At 43.7% G+C, this 15,368-nt stretch overlaps 1 protein-coding gene across 1 annotated transcript; it reads left to right on the top strand.

Annotated features, from left to right (window-relative positions):
• Positions 1-1,629: 1,629 nt before the first annotated feature.
• On the top strand, positions 1,630-14,740 carry fus (FUS RNA binding protein). The gene is made up of 15 exons (XM_041061715.1): positions 1,630-1,749; positions 2,750-2,774; positions 3,140-3,315; positions 3,409-3,592; positions 3,810-4,033; positions 4,349-4,544; positions 7,204-7,238; positions 9,778-9,819; positions 10,247-10,356; positions 10,441-10,570; positions 10,793-10,891; positions 11,201-11,321; positions 12,451-12,548; positions 12,695-12,827; positions 13,566-14,740. The coding sequence occupies exons 1-15, from the start codon at positions 1,737-1,739 to the stop codon at positions 13,603-13,605; spliced, it is 1,626 nt and encodes a 541-aa protein (XP_040917649.1). The 5' UTR covers positions 1,630-1,736; the 3' UTR covers positions 13,606-14,740.
• The last annotated feature ends 628 nt before the right edge of the window (positions 14,741-15,368 follow it).

Here is a 15,368-nt window from a genome sequence, read left to right as displayed (position 1 = left end):
GGCCTAAAATAGATTTTCATCCTGAAACTGGTTCCAAAGGGTCTGTTGAATTTAAAAGGGTTCTTTGTCTTGAGTGAAGGAATGTGCTCAGTAAATTTCGTTGTAATCTGCACATTGGATTGTGTGTGTGTGTGTGTGTGTGTGTGTGTTCTGGAGAAACTAGACAGGAGATGTACTTTATATTAATGCCCAAATATAGAGAACTACTATGTTCCTAGAGGAAGTAAAACAGTAAGACAAAAAATATCTTCAAAGCTTATTGTCATCCAAAGCAATGCAGCCTTTGAATCTGATGGTGGTCACATGACTTACACACACTGTTTTCCTGGATGTGTGTTAGAGCGAGAACAACAACCTGTGGCATTAGTCCTTAAATGCACCGTCACTGAGCACAGACTCAGACTTGTTGACTGCTTCTCAGTGTGTTACAGTATAAGAATATACCGCACAAATTAACAGTACTTTTACATTTACATGGAGTTGTCTTTCTGCTTGTCCACAGACTCGGTCTAATCATGCACATCATTTACAGTTTCTCTGATTGCTTTTCTTCCTCCCTCTGTCTTTCCAGTTTCTGTTGTAGCTGCATATCTTACATGACTGAGACTGTTTCCCTCCAGCGCTGTTCTCAGTTTTCACAAGTTCTTAGAGGTAGACATCTAGTGACCTGCCTTACTGAGGGTTCATTGTACTTTCATGCCTGACAAACATCCTGCATTTAAAATGTCCTTTTAATTATCGGGTCATCATGGATAACCACAGAGTTGTATTATACAGGAGAAACCGCCTCTTCTGTGGAAGTCAGGCAATGATCAAACTTTTAGCAAAGCATCAACAAGAGGGGAGTCATGGAAGTGCCAGTTTTTAATGGAGGAGTGTTGTGCAGTCATTTCCTGTCAGTGCAGTGTATTTTTGTTGTAATGTGTGTTAGTAGAGTCTGAGTGCAGAGCAGTGTCTCCCATCACCTCGCTGTCCACAGCAGCTTGTCTCTGGACTGTCTGCTGGACATCCCTGGACCAGCTGTCTCTTTCTGTTCACCTACAGACAAGTTGAAGCATTAGGTCCAAACAGTATAACACATCGCCAGCTGTGTTACATTTAAATCAGTCAGACATTTATCCAACCAGACCAGCATGTAACGCCCTGTTATTTAGCCTGTGTGACAGTTGCACACATGGACTGATGATGTGGTGAGAATCAGCCTCCCTGCAGGTTTTCATGATGTGTTCACTGCCCACCCAGTGGTCACAGTGATGAACTGCAGCACTTAATTTTAATTAGTGACCTTTAAAGCAATGTCAGGTTTAACTGTGACCAGTAAAAAAAATTCCCAACCCAAATCAGCCAGAGGCAGTAGTAGTGTGCCAAAGGGAGTCGTATCTTAATGCACAGAGCTCTACAACACACCTGTCAGTATGTTCTGTTGGTATTGGTGCCGAAACACGTGACACAGTTCTGTTCCATTGTTTTGTATGAAATGTGCTCTATTAAACCAGCTTCACGTTGCACTGAAGCTCCATGTTTTATTTTAACGAACACGCTTCTGCTTGTTTATTCATCACGTGTTCATTGCAGAGACGTGCTTCAGCGCGCCACCCTGCGGCCTAAGGGTGAACTGCAGCGGAGAGCTGTACACCGGTGTTCGTGCATCTTCATCTTCCTCCTCCTCTTCTTCAGTCAGTCCGTGAACAACCCGCTGTTTGCTCAGCGTTAACGGTTATTCACCGTCCGTCGAAATGGCGTCTAACGGTAAGAAACACTCCTAATGTCTGTCCAGTGTTTGGAGGACAGTGAAGGTTGCGGCTCGTTAGCTAATGCTAGAAAATACCCTCACAAAGATGGACCGGCACCAGTGACTAGCTGGTTACAGGATGCTAGTTAGTATTCAACGCTAAAGTCGACTAACGTCAGTTATAAGCTAGCTGTTAATCCTGTCTGTTTAAATTACTGCAGCGAGGCGTGGTGGGATTTTTAAATTTCCTGTTAGAGTTCATTACGACCAAATAACGTCGTTTGTCCGACTGGAAGAAAACCCGACCGGCTAGCTAACACCGACAAATGTGTTCGTGACGATGCTACAGCCGAACCTGCTGCAGTTTAATTTACAGTTAGCTTAACGGGCTAGCCAGGTCGCCTGTGCTACTGACCCAGATTCCGCCGGCCCCGCCTCCCGGTGCACAGGAGCGGACACGGTTTGGTTTGGATGGAGACCCGACGGCGTCTGTTAGATTTTCTATATGTGTTTTTTTTTTTTTCATTTAGGAAATAACATTATGCTTTTCACAACCGTATGAAAATTAGTTCATACTCGAGTTGTGTAATCCGTTATGCTGAGCATCCAGTGTGTATTAGGTTTTTGTACGAATTATATTTTTGAAGAGCTACAAATGCAGAATGATTTGTCAGTGAAATGAAGAAAAGGTTGTGAGAGAATGGCAGTCAACTTTTTTGTGCACATCATCACTCAGACATGGTGTAATGCTGTGAAAAATGATGGCAGACTTGATTCACTGAGAGGAATCACATAAGTCAGTCTCAACAGTCTGCTAACTGTAACCTGCCTGAAACGTTGGAGCAAATACATCTTTTTTTTTTTTTTTTAATTAAACATCAAAATATTTTTGTTTTGTTGACAAAGGCCGTGCAAATGAAGCCTAGCAGGAGTTGAGTCAGTCCCATTTGATGAGTACTTTTAAATATCACAGTGTGTAATTTAGGATATTGACACTCTGCTTTGTTTATTCCATAGATTATTCCCAAACGTCTGCCCAGGGGTAAGTACTGTAACACTTAACCATAAATCACAGTTTCTCAGCAGTTTGTGTAGGGAAATGTATCATGATCTCTGTACCATGCGTCAAGAGCTCCCTTCATTCTCTTGAAATTCTCATAAATCGGAGCATATATCATACTAACATTCATATGTGAACCAACAACTCTGATTTTTGGGGTCGTGATTAGTTCAGGTGCGAAAATGTGTTACAAACAGGAAAAGTATGAGAAACCAATTATTAACCATAAAAATGAATTTATCTTATTGTCATTATCTTGGGAACTGAGGTGCTAAGTCTCACGGATAACATTTTGTAAGTGGCCAGTTTATGTTTTGTGTATGAACCTCGTTTTTAACCACTTGCAGGTATGGTTCCTATGGTGGAGGTGGTGGCGGAGGTGGTGGTGCTAGCCAGGGCTATGGTCAGTCCTCTGGTCAGAGTTACAGCCAGCAGAGCTACGGGGGCTACAACCAGGGCTCTGACAGCAGCTCTGGCTCCTATAACCAGGGAGGATACGGCAGCTATGGTCAACCCCAGTCAGGTAGAGGCTGACGCTGTTACCGTCCAAAACCGTAGTCACACATTGTGATGTAGTCGACCTTAATCGCATGTCATGTCTTCTCCTTTCTTCCAGGAGGGTATGGTTCTCCACCCTCTAACCAGGGTGGCGGGGGTGGTTATAGTCATTCCAGTCCGTCCTATAGTTCTGGAAGCTACAGCAGCAGCAGCAGCAGCCAGCCCTCCAACATGAGCTACAACCAGCAGTCATCTTTCTCTGGTTACAGCCAGCAGCAGCAGCAGCCTCCACCATCTGCAGGGTAAGACACCATCAGCTCCTGCCTCTCTACATTTAGCCTCATGTGGACAGAAGGTTGTTTCTGGGATGTCTCGTGGTGTGAAAAAAGTTTGAACTACACATTTAGTTTTTTTCTTCCAGGAAACTGGAGTGCTATAATTGTACAGCCTTGTCAGCGGTAGGTTCTCTCATGTGCTTTTCAGTTTTTTTAATGGTGGTCTTCTCCTTACCTTCAACAGTTATGAAGGTAACTCACCAGCCCCGGGCTATAACCAGCCACCCAGTGGTGGGCAGAGTGGAGGTGGTTACGGGAGCAGTGGAGGTCAGACTGGTGGCTATGGTGGTAGCGGGAGCCACCAACAGCCATCCCAACATGGAGGAGGACACTACAACCAGCCTCCAGGCTATAGCTCCCCTCCTCCACAGAGCTACAGTCAGCAGAGCCAGTACGCTCAAGGTGGAGGTGAGAAATAGGTTTACATCAGCTTGTTATGAATAAAGTTTAGGTATTCAGGGAACAAAGATGAACGTGTGATATACCTGCAAATTGTACAACTCGGGATAATCCACAGATCTCCCTGCCAACAATTAATGTTCTGTACAAACGTTGAGAGACTGTTCACATGCTGTGTCTTATTCTGAAGTGCGGGGACATTGTTTCTGGAAAGACATCTTGCTGTTGATTGCTGTGTTGTTGTTTGTGACATTCAGGATATGTGTCACACTCTGAAAGAGAAAGCTGTTGATGTCAGATTGTCACAACTGTTTTTTTTTTCAGGATATGGAGACGACAGCCCACCGATGAGTGGAGGAGGAGGTGGAGGATACGGTGGTCATGATGGAGGTTACGGAGGTCAGGATGGCCGCGGTGGCAGAGGCCGTGGGGGTGGATTTGGAGGTCGTGGTGGCGGCGGATATGACCGTGGTTTTGACCGAGGTGGCCGAGGTGGACCAAGAGGAAGAGGAGGCATGGGGTAAGTGTTTAAAAATCATGCAGTGTCCGTGTTATCTGTCCTGTCGTGGTGGGTCTCCTGGACACATGCACTGAATCTGAGTACAGTGATGCACGTCAATGATTTCTCACCTTTGGTTACATGTGGCTCTGCTGAGAGGGTAAAATAAGAGAGAGGGCACTGTTTGTTATTTTTAGCAACATGCTAAAGCAAGTGAGAGGCGTATGCTGATGTGTCAAAACTTCCCTTCCCACTTGCATTTGAGGAAAAATAATCCCAGGTACTCCTGAAATGCCACAGAGTGGTGCCACAAACTCTAAACTGGACTTACTTTGGTAATGTAGCATCAGTCCGCCTGCCCTTAGTGCTGACACAAATCCATACATCCATCACTGCCTGGATGCTGAGGCTGGGCGATGTGGTAGAAGTCACAATATAAATTATATTTCCAATATTAATATGTGCAGTGCAACAATATGGTGCAAAATCCTGTGCATGTTCATGCAGTAAACTGTGCGTTGGCATCATGTTACATACAGAGGTTTGGAGTTTTCTCTGTTGGGCTTATTAATTTAACCTAAGGTCCCTGTGGCTTAATATTGGTCAAACTCCGTATCAACAAAGTCAGCATTATGATTATTATCACCAAAAGCAAGAAGATGCAGTGAATATGCAGCATTGACTCACAGCTGGACCGACTGAGCGAGGCTGACAGATCTAAGTTTGCTTCTCCAGATAACGGTCGGATGGTGGGTTTTCATGGTGAATTGGCTGAACACGGTTCATGGTGATGTGTCTGCTGTTAGCTCTGCAGCAAGTCTGAGTTACAATACAAAAACCCAGTGTACAGCAGACTCAGGGTGATGATCCAGACAGAAACCAGCTGGGTGCTCTTTGTGCTCGAGCACTAAATTTCCGGTCCAAAACTTTCCTTCCATCATTATTAGAGAAATGATGGTATGATCACACTCAAACTCAGCATTGCTTGAAATCCAGTTTTATGAACAACAGCAGTACTGGAATACCAGACTGATTTTTTTTTTTTTGGTGAGAGGAAGTCCTGTTTTAAACTGCACAGGTTGAGAGTCTGTGTGTAGCCCAGAAACGGAAACACGTTAGAGTTGATTGCAGCTCAGTGTTGCATTTACAAATGAATTTTTCCAAAATGAAAATCATTTTAGTAAACATGAACAGACTGTAGTTCAAAACAGAGAAATAGGCCATGTGCTCTGGCACATCCATATAAACCCAGTAAATTAAACAGGACAGGACAGAGTCACATCGCACAACAAAGATTTTCCAACACGAACATCATCACTGAATGAGTGAAGCTGTGAAGCAGAGAATGCTGTGGTAAGTCAATGTTTTTGTTTTTCTCATAGAATTTGCACAGTATTTCATGTACTTCTCCGTACACCCATAGTGTTGGTGATGAACTCTTAGACAAATTAGTTTCCCATTTCATTGTATGTTTCCTCATCCATCGTGGATTATGCTTAAATCTCTTTCCCCATTACAATATTTGGAACTCAGTCCCCATCACAGTGTCCTGTAACCAGGCAGGCGGCACTGTGCACCGACCAGCTGATTATCCTGCTGTGGTGTTCAGCAAAGGCATGATGAGTGATCTGGGTTTAAGATTTGAGAAACATGTAAATGTGAGTTTAAAAAAGCAGCTGGTGCTTGTGTCTTGGTACACCTGTGGGTTTATACCAGACATGATATAATCCTGGTATCATGAAGTGAAAGCACAAACTGAACTAGATTTGAAATGTAAACTAAAGACAAAGGCATAAGTCTGAGAAGGTCCGATTTTCCCAACACCGAAACACAACAGCAGCACAACTGGTTATTTGATGCATTAGATCTTTAGCTTGTGCATTGGATGTTGTGTAGCTTGGCTACTCAGCCGCAACTTACTGTAACATTCAAAGCCCATGTGACGTGTTTTTGTCTGCAAGAACTTGCCAAAATGTGTTTCCATGTCAAGTAAAGTATGGCCCTGAATCTGCCTGCACACTAACATGCCACAAGACATTGCCATCGCCTGCCTTTGTCACCTGTTACCACCTCCTTTTCAGCCAGCCCTGACAGATAACTGTGTCATACTCTGCTTTAATCCATCTTTGAATCTTCTCCTAGGCTTTTACCTTCTCTCCAGGCTGGCTTTCTGCACTTAAGCAATCATTAAGCTCTTAAGCAAAATGGGGGAGGTCTACAGACAGTTAATAGTCTTCTTGTAGTTGGATGAAAGAAAAATTTAAAATGCAAATTATTTGGGTGATCATGATAAAAGCTTCAAAGAACACCAGAAGAAGTAACAGGTTGTCTGAGACCTAAAAAAGTACCAGTCCAGGGATCACGATCCAGGGTGTTAATGTTTGGTTAAATTGACACAAAACCAACTTATATGATGAGATGAAATGGGAACATAAACTTACTGAAAGACTTGATGGAAATTCAGTTGCTTCTGAACAAATAAAGACAAGGTCTTTAAACTGGCCTCTTGTCCTGGAGACTCTGAACGAGACTGAGTAGGGGTTCATAAGGACAGAGGCCAAACGAAGAGGGGTGGGTTTAATGAAGAGACTGAGAGTGAAGGTTACCCACAACCCAATGAGAGAAATCGCTGTCAGCACCAGCCTTCAATGCGTGTCGTTTCTCTCTTCCTCTTCATCAGAATGGGCGATCGCGGAGGATTCAATAAGTTTGGTGGTAAGTGACCAAAAAAAAAAAATAAAACACTTGAGCAAAAAGTTTTAGTTTTAAGAGTCAAAGCTAAACGGAGGGGGGGTCAGAGATCATACTCGAAGCATAACGTGGGTAAAAAGTTTTAGAGTGTGGTTTTTGAAGGTGTGTCGTCACACACAGTGAACATAAACCTGACAGCATGCAACACAAGGTGCAGTGTGATCTGTAACCTTGGCCTCACAGGTAAGAATCCTCTGTGTGTTGTCAAGAGCTTTGTGAATGGCTGAAAGCCTGAGGTCGTGCAGGTGCACTCTTACTCAGCAGAGGGCGTTGTAACCTTATGACTGTCGTTCTTGCATCTTTGGCGTTGGAGTATGATGGATGGGTGTTCATAGCTTTTCCCTGTCTTATATGAATCATATAATCTGAAGGGTTCGATGGTTCGAGGCTGCGTCAGCCAACAAAAGAAATGCGATAAGAAAATTATCAGCAGCTTGGTCCATACCGCTGTGACCCGGGTTGTGTGGAAAACATGAATTGATGAAATAATATTTACTTTCTTAACAACAATGCTCAGCACCAGAATGGCTGTAAAATTTACAGAAGGAAGTTTTTGTTCTACTTTTCAACGATGAGTGTCGAATGGTAAAAACTGGTTTTATTGCACACCTGTGGAATGTTATCCAGCACCAGTAACTTTATATGGTGCTCAGTATAAATGGAAGGAAAGTTTGTGATTTCTCAATAACTTGATGGTCCATTAGGAACAATAGGTCAGTTGTTATCAAAGCTTTATCACATGACTCAGTGTATTGTATGAGTGAACCACATCCAAAGGTTGTTAATCTCACATTTGGTTCCATTAGAATGATTATAAGTTATAGGTTTACTCATGTGACTGAAGGCGTAATCTTAGATGTTTGATGGGGACAGAGAGTTAAACTAGCTTTTACACACACACGTACACACACACACACACACGTACACACACGCTGTGTGTAAACAACATTACAAACCAGGAGATCTGAGTGTGCCAGTGGTGTCAGTGACATTAACATGAGATTCTTCATACTTCACCTGATATTACCTCAAATAAAAACATGAATATTACAAAACATTAAAAGTAAAAAGCTTCAACGTGACACTGAGATAGTGACGTGCTGCCTGAGGAAAAACACACTTTACAGCAACAGTTCATCGACGTTCATGTTCTATTGTAATGAAAAATCTACAGATAAAAAGATTTACTGCTGATTGAAAAGAACCACCTTGTCAAAACGTAAATCTGTGAGTAGTCACATGTGTTGACAGGAACGTTTGTTGTAGATGAAATTCATTTTCCAATCAGTCAGTTCCCAAAGAAACTGAGGTTTGAAATCTGGGGCATTCAACTGAACAGGAAAAACAGGAGTTTCACCTGTGCTCTCGTTAGTCGTGGTGACGTGGTGCGGTCACGGAAACTGAAAAGTCACTTTTGGAAAAAAGCTGTAAACAATGAGTCATCTCACAGCTGAGCCAAGCTTAGTGCTGCGTGGTGAGTGTTCTGAGTGACAGTCGTCAATGTAAAGAAGAACCTTCGGTTCTGTGTTGGCAGGTTTCACTGTCCCTGTTTGCCAGATTTATTACTGGTTCTAAGTGCACAGGTTCAAATGTTGTGTTGATGTGAGGGGTGTGGTTCTGACCTCTGATAACAGCAAAACGTCTGTTTTAAAGAAGGAGGAGTTGATGCGGATGCAGGAGCTCTGGTAAAGCTGCCAGTGATGCAGCATGCAGTCCATCTCCAGAGAGGTGACGGGACGTAACACACCTGTCTTTCTCAGGTGTTTCCGTTAACCTCTGAAGACTTTAACCTTCACAAAATGCTCTGAATTCTGTCCGATTCTCAGAACGGCACGATGTTCTTATTTCCAAGTTCTGTTGGAACAATTTCCAAGAATCCTTTGCTAAGCTGCGGGACGACTAAAGTGAACAAAGGAATGAAAGACATGGTTCTCTGTGTCAGCTGAAGGTTTCTATGCTGAAAAAAGGGATTGTGTTTCCAGGTGTTGGACTTAGGTCCAAGAGTTGGTAAAGTCTGTGCAAAAGGAAATGATGTGTAGAATGTCAAGAAATGCATCAATATAAATGCATTGTTTTGAACATCGAATTCAGGAAGCACACCTGAGAAGAAAACTACCAAAGCCAGTGAAATGTGTTCTGTGAGAGGTGTGGTGATTACTCTGAGGTAAAAAATCCACTTGTTGCCAGAATCTGAAAAATGTAGACGGTCTTGTTCAGTATACCTGTAACTTAAAGATGAAGATATGAGCTGCGTCCTCTGCATACAGCTGCTGTGAAGTGTGGTAATTATGAAAGATATGATGCTATAATGAGTCAGGATGACTTGTATAGTGAAGCTTTGTCCTGCAAAGCTCCTGAGATCATATCTCCACATGCAGAGAGGCTACAGGCGTAATGCTGGTCCTGTGAGTGAGAGGAATTTACACTTTCTGTCATTGGTGTTAATTTGTGCTTCAACAAATTTTCTTTTCCACAACTGATATTTGTTTTTTGTCCTCTCAAGGACCAAGAGACCCGGGACATGGACATGGAGGACCCGGCTTCAGTAAGTCTTGTATTATTTAATTTTGACTCCGCCTACACTAGACCTGACAAAACAGGTGCCTTTTGATTGGTCCACTCTGGCCCTGTGAGGCCTCAGCAGCTGTCGGGTATATTTAATTGGAGTTTGTCACAGATGCTGCTTGTTCATATTTTCATCATGTGGACACAAACACCACTTCACCACTGGGATAATCACACTGCTCTTTGTCTGCTCCATGTGTGAATAGATGATTTTCACCATTACACATGTATAAGGTGATAATATGTCACATGTTGTGTTGCAATGACCAAAAATCCATGAACACAACTTTAATATCAACACAGAGAATGGATTTGGATTGTTGTTGTTGACGATCAGAAATTGACCTGCACAGATTGATAAATGATGGATCAATAAAGGGGTGAGACTCTGTGTTTTCTTCCAACAGTGCAAGACCAGGATAACTCTGATAACAACACCATCTTTGTACAAGGCCTGGGAGACGACTACACTGTCGAGTCAGTGGCTGACTTCTTTAAGCAGATTGGGATCATTAAGGTAGCTCTTCACCGCTTCATGTTTATGGCCATCAGTCATTTATCATGCGTTCATCCCGTTTCTTCCCTCTGTCCATCCTCTTAGGTCAACAAGAAAACAGGCCAGCCCATGATCAACCTGTACACAGACAGAGAGACGGGGAAGCTGAAAGGAGAAGCCACAGTTTCGTTTGATGACCCTCCTTCAGCTAAGGCTGCCATCGACTGGTTTGATGGTGCGTTGTTTGTCTGTGTGTCAGGGAATTAGCTCCGTGACTGACATGGATTAAACCTGACACAGCTGATGTGCTCTATAAGGACAGAACTACGTATGTTTTAAAGTTCTGTCTCAGTTTGTCTTGTGTCCGTGCTTGTTCTCGTTTCCTCAGCTTCATCCATTTGTTTCTTACCTCAGCTCATCCTCTTATGACCCTTTGACGTCGGTCTGTCCACACTAGGTAAAGACTTCAATGGAAATCCCATCAAGGTGTCCTTTGCCACCCGCCGAGCTGACTTTGGAGGCCGAGGTGGTATGAGGGGCGGTCGTGGACGAGGAGGTGAGCCCGTGCTTTACACTTTTTTTTGGTAATGGCAGGACAAGACGTTTTTTAGAAGTTCTGTCTCACTGTGAAATCTGAACGTTCAAGTCTCTCTTATTGCTTTTTCTACATTTGCAGCATCATCCTGAATCACATGCTGTTTGTTTTACACTGTGATGGATAAAGAAACAATAGATTCCACTTCACTAACTGAATTCCAACACCTGCGAGTGACAGACTTCACAGTTTCAGGGAGGACATGCAGTCATGTTACACTGACAGGTCTCATTAACTAACTGGGTGGTTTTTTTTTTTTGCTCTGTGAAGGGCCTATGGGCCATGGAGGATTTGGAGGGGGTCGAGGTGGAGGTTTCCCAGGAGGCAACAGTGGCGGTGGAGGAGGTGGAGGGGGACAGCAGAGAGCTGGAGACTGGAAGTGTTCAAACCCGTGAGTCAGGATTTGGTTATTTCACTTATACAGAAATGGATCTGAACAGTTTGTGTGACATTTGTACAGCTGCAGATTTTTATCCTTCAGCTGAATCAAAGCTTTTTGACTTTTTGTTTAAGGATCTCAGTGAAATCTCATCTCTGTTCGATGCGTGTACATTTGCACACAGTGTTATGTGCATAATTGATCATGTAACTTAATGCAAATACTGTAAGCTGATTTTTTTTTTTATCGCTCTGGTTTTGTAGAACATAAACAACTCAAACAAAAATGTAATTTGAATATAATCTTGTCGCTGGTGCTTGATTGGTTAATGCCCTGTGTTTCTGATTGGCATCTTTCAGTTGAACTTGACAGCTTCACTTCCTCCTCTTTGAAACATGCCCGTGGTTTACCTCAAGGCAGAGAGAGGAGATTAGACTCACACACGTACAGTAGCCCCACCCAGCCTGACAGTCCAAGTTAATCTAAAGTTTGACTTCGTGCCCACAGATTTGAAGCCATCTGCCAGAAATGTGAGAGGATTCAAATCTGTCCTGGAAAAACAAGCACAAGCTTTTAAAGTCTTGTTTTTATGAGCTGAGGAGCATCTGTCTTTTCTGCCTTTATTTCATCCCATCTGGATCACTGTACTGGAACCAGTGAGAAGAGAGCACATGACCCCCAGTCTCAGGCGTTTCTCATAGCCCTGGGCTACTCTTCAGAATTCTGTTAACAACTTAAAAAGCATGAACTGGATCCGCCCCAAGCTGTTTCTCTGACCTGCTCCACTCTTTTGTAAGAGGGTGAAGGCGTCAGTCAGCAGAAAAAGTCTCGCAGCCACAGGTGACAGTGCATGTTGCTGTCGTGGCATCACGCTGTGGAATGTGTTACCTTCACAGCTGCGTCTTTAATTTCCTTTACTCGTCAACTTTTAAACCAGCTGATCTGTATGATGTTATTCCTCTGGGAAAAGTTCAGCCTTCCTGTAGAATCTCATACAGTCTCTCTTGTCTTTGGTTAAAACACTGTAGAAGTGTGATACAAATAAAGTTGCCATCATTATTATTATTGTTGTTGTTGTTGTTATTAATTTTACTTTGTGGTTATGTATCGATTACTGTTCTTTCTGCACATTTCTCTTCAGCAACTGCGGCAACCTGAACTTCTCATGGCGTAATGAGTGTAACCAGTGCAAGGCTCCCAAACCGGAGGATGCTGGTGGGATGTCCCCCATGGACAGAGGTTAGAGCCGTCCAGGTTTAGTGTGAGACGCCACCTGGCTTTAAAATCTGTGCAGCAAATGAAACCTTCTGTTCTTATACCCTCAAACTCCCCCGTAAAAAAATACAATTTACAAATTGTCACCAAAGTTCTGGTTCTGCCACCAGGAGGTTACGGAGGAGAGCGCAGAGGGGGGTTTGATCGAGGCGGCTTCAGGGGCCGAGGAGGCGACCGCGGGGGCTTTAGAGGGGGCCGAGGAGGCGACCGAGGAGGATACGGCCCTGGAAAGATGGATGCAAGGTCAGATTCACTCAAACAAACACAAGTCTGAGGGAAAAATCATCTTGGTGTCGAGGTTTGAAACTAAATTTGGTTAAATACTGGTTTTTATACATGAAGGGAAAAATATTCAGATCCTTTCCAGCTCTGGGAACAGAGCAAACAGCATCTACACATGATTTTGTTCCGTTGTTGTGAAATTGGGCACGCGCCTAATTTCTTTTTCCAAAGTGGATATAGAAACACCGTTAAGCATTTACATATCAGCGCTCTTATTCTGTGTAAATCATTTTAATCACATTAAAGTATAATTTGAAATAATCTGAATATTTCAGCTCCGTTTCACCATAAATAAATCTGAATACACAAACCTTTAAAAACCTGCAGCACATCGACAGTGATCAGTCACATGACCGTCTGAAAACTTGTGCACCCGTTGAAGCGGCTTTAAATTTTCCTCCCGGCTCAGCTGTGGATTGTGTTGAGTTTCTTTGACTCGCAGGTGTGTGTGTCTGGGTCAGGTGTGTGTGTCAGGCCTCTCACCTCAGAGCATCTTTTCATTATGATGCTGACACACAGGTGAAGGTTTGATACCTGAATGCAAAGGTCCCGTGTTGGTTCCACACATCATCGTATCGTTTGTGTGAAAGCTTCACTGTTCAAACACACACACACACACACACACACACCTGTTCGCCCTCTGGGCGGTGTTGATTGGTCGGATGCTGATGAACTGCGTGTGTTTGGTGTTGTTTCCAGGGGCGATCGCAGACAGGAGCGACGGGGCCGTCCGTACTAAACCACCGTGCACACGGACAAACCCTCGTCCCCCCACCTCAGCACAGAGAGCAGTGTCCCCCGTCCACACTGGGTCCGGCCCCTTCACGTTTTACATAACTTTGATCGTCTTGTTTCAGTGTGTAGGAAAATGTGACTGTCCCTTTTCTTTGTGTTTGCTCTCGTTCGTGTCGCTCTCTGTTTTCACGCCCACCTGCCCTCCGCTCTGCTGCTCAGCGAGGCCTCGTTTAGAAAAACACACTCGGATCAAATTCCACCTTAAGAAAAAAGACTCGGAGTCTGATTTTTATCGTTTTGTGCATCAGCCCTTGTGATTATGATCACGTTTGAATCAGCTGCACCTTGACTGGAAACACTGTGGCTGTGCATGTCAGAGCCGTGTGACTCTGACCTGCTGATTTACAGGTTCATCCTCGTTGCTCCGCATCAGAAACCTGAGGACGTAAAAACCCGTCTGATGGCTCGTGTTGTGTTCACAGACTCCTGTGTAAATGTGTGGCTCCCTGTGTTACTGCATGCTCCGGTGTCAGCAGTGAACTTAGTGAGTAAACTCTGACTGTAAGCGAAGGATTATGGCCGAAGCTGGAGACTCCTCACTGCAGAGCAGGAAGCTGTGACTCTGCAGTTTGTTCTCAGAGAGAACAGCTCAACACTTTTGGTTCTGATGAACGTGTTCTGTGTTTGTCTGCTGATTTCTGACAGCAGGACGTTTTCTCGCCTCACATAACAGTTTGATGGTGAGCAGATCTCATGAGCGCAGCGCCTCCTCGTGAACAGATGGAATTCATCGAGTCCGAGCGGTTTGGCGAGAGGTTTAGTAAATCTAATGAACCACTGCTAACCTCACCGAACAAATGTCGGAGCTGAAGCTGCTTCTTTTTGTTTGACTGATTTCTGTGTAACTTCAGCTTGAACAGCAGTTTGATTTGAGATGCCATCGCTGCTCAGTTATGTCTTTAACTGTCACAGGAGAAGATCTTCACATTATGACCAAGTGAAATCCACTTTTGTAAACGCGGCCTGTGCGTGTGCAGTCACACTGAAGACGTGTTTGTGGAAGCAGAGCTCTTACTCGTGTATTTATTATTATTCTTGAGTTGTTTTTGTATTGTGCATGTGCTGGTTTTCAAAAGAAAGTGTTGATAAAACCAAACAGTGCGTCTGTAGTTCTTATTCCCTCTGACTTGTTTATGTGTTGACCAGGAGACACGGCAGCTGCGACTGGTTAGTTACTGAGAGTTTAACTGAGTCACTTTCAGTCCTCACTCTTCTCAGAAGTGTTGCCAGCAGCCTTCGTCGCTGTACTGGGGAATGTCAAACATAATTATGGGCTCTGAAGCAGAGTCTGGTTTGAGGAACTGGCACAGTTTCCTTCTCGGCAGCATTTGTCTGACGAGTTTACCTTTTGATAAACGTTTTTATTTGGCTGCCACTCCCGTTCAAACTCGGCACACTGTTCAGCATCAAAACATTTTAGTGACTGACAGTTTCACACAATACATAAAACGAAACAGCTCGTTACAGCCCAGACTGCCGCTGTGTTTTACTCCTCCTTATAAATAAAACTTTTATATCCCTAAAAGTAAATTGAGCATTAACAGAGCAGGAGAAACTGCAGACCTACTTTCTCAGCAGGGTTGTGTTTGTGTTGCATCTTGTTGAACAAGTCCATTATGTGTATGAGTGTGTACAGCTGTTTCCCTGATAACGAGCGCTGGGAGTGTTTGAACTGGAACAGCTTATTACTCTCTGTGGACAGTGGAC

This window comes from Toxotes jaculatrix, chromosome 18 (assembly GCF_017976425.1).
Source record: "Toxotes jaculatrix isolate fToxJac2 chromosome 18, fToxJac2.pri, whole genome shotgun sequence".
NCBI classification, from domain to species: domain Eukaryota; kingdom Metazoa; phylum Chordata; class Actinopteri; family Toxotidae; genus Toxotes; species Toxotes jaculatrix.
The sequence above is the reverse complement of the archived record's forward strand: the minus strand, read 5'-3'. Positions and strand labels throughout refer to the sequence as shown.

Bases quoted from the DNA above. Each gene is read 5' to 3' on its own strand.
- fus (XM_041061715.1), top strand. The intron at 9,820-10,246 runs GTAAGTCTTGTA...TTCTTCCAACAG, and splicing joins ACATGGAGGACCCGGCTTCA to TGCAAGACCAGGATAACTCT. The intron at 10,571-10,792 runs GTGCGTTGTTTG...TGTCCACACTAG, and splicing joins TGCCATCGACTGGTTTGATG to GTAAAGACTTCAATGGAAAT.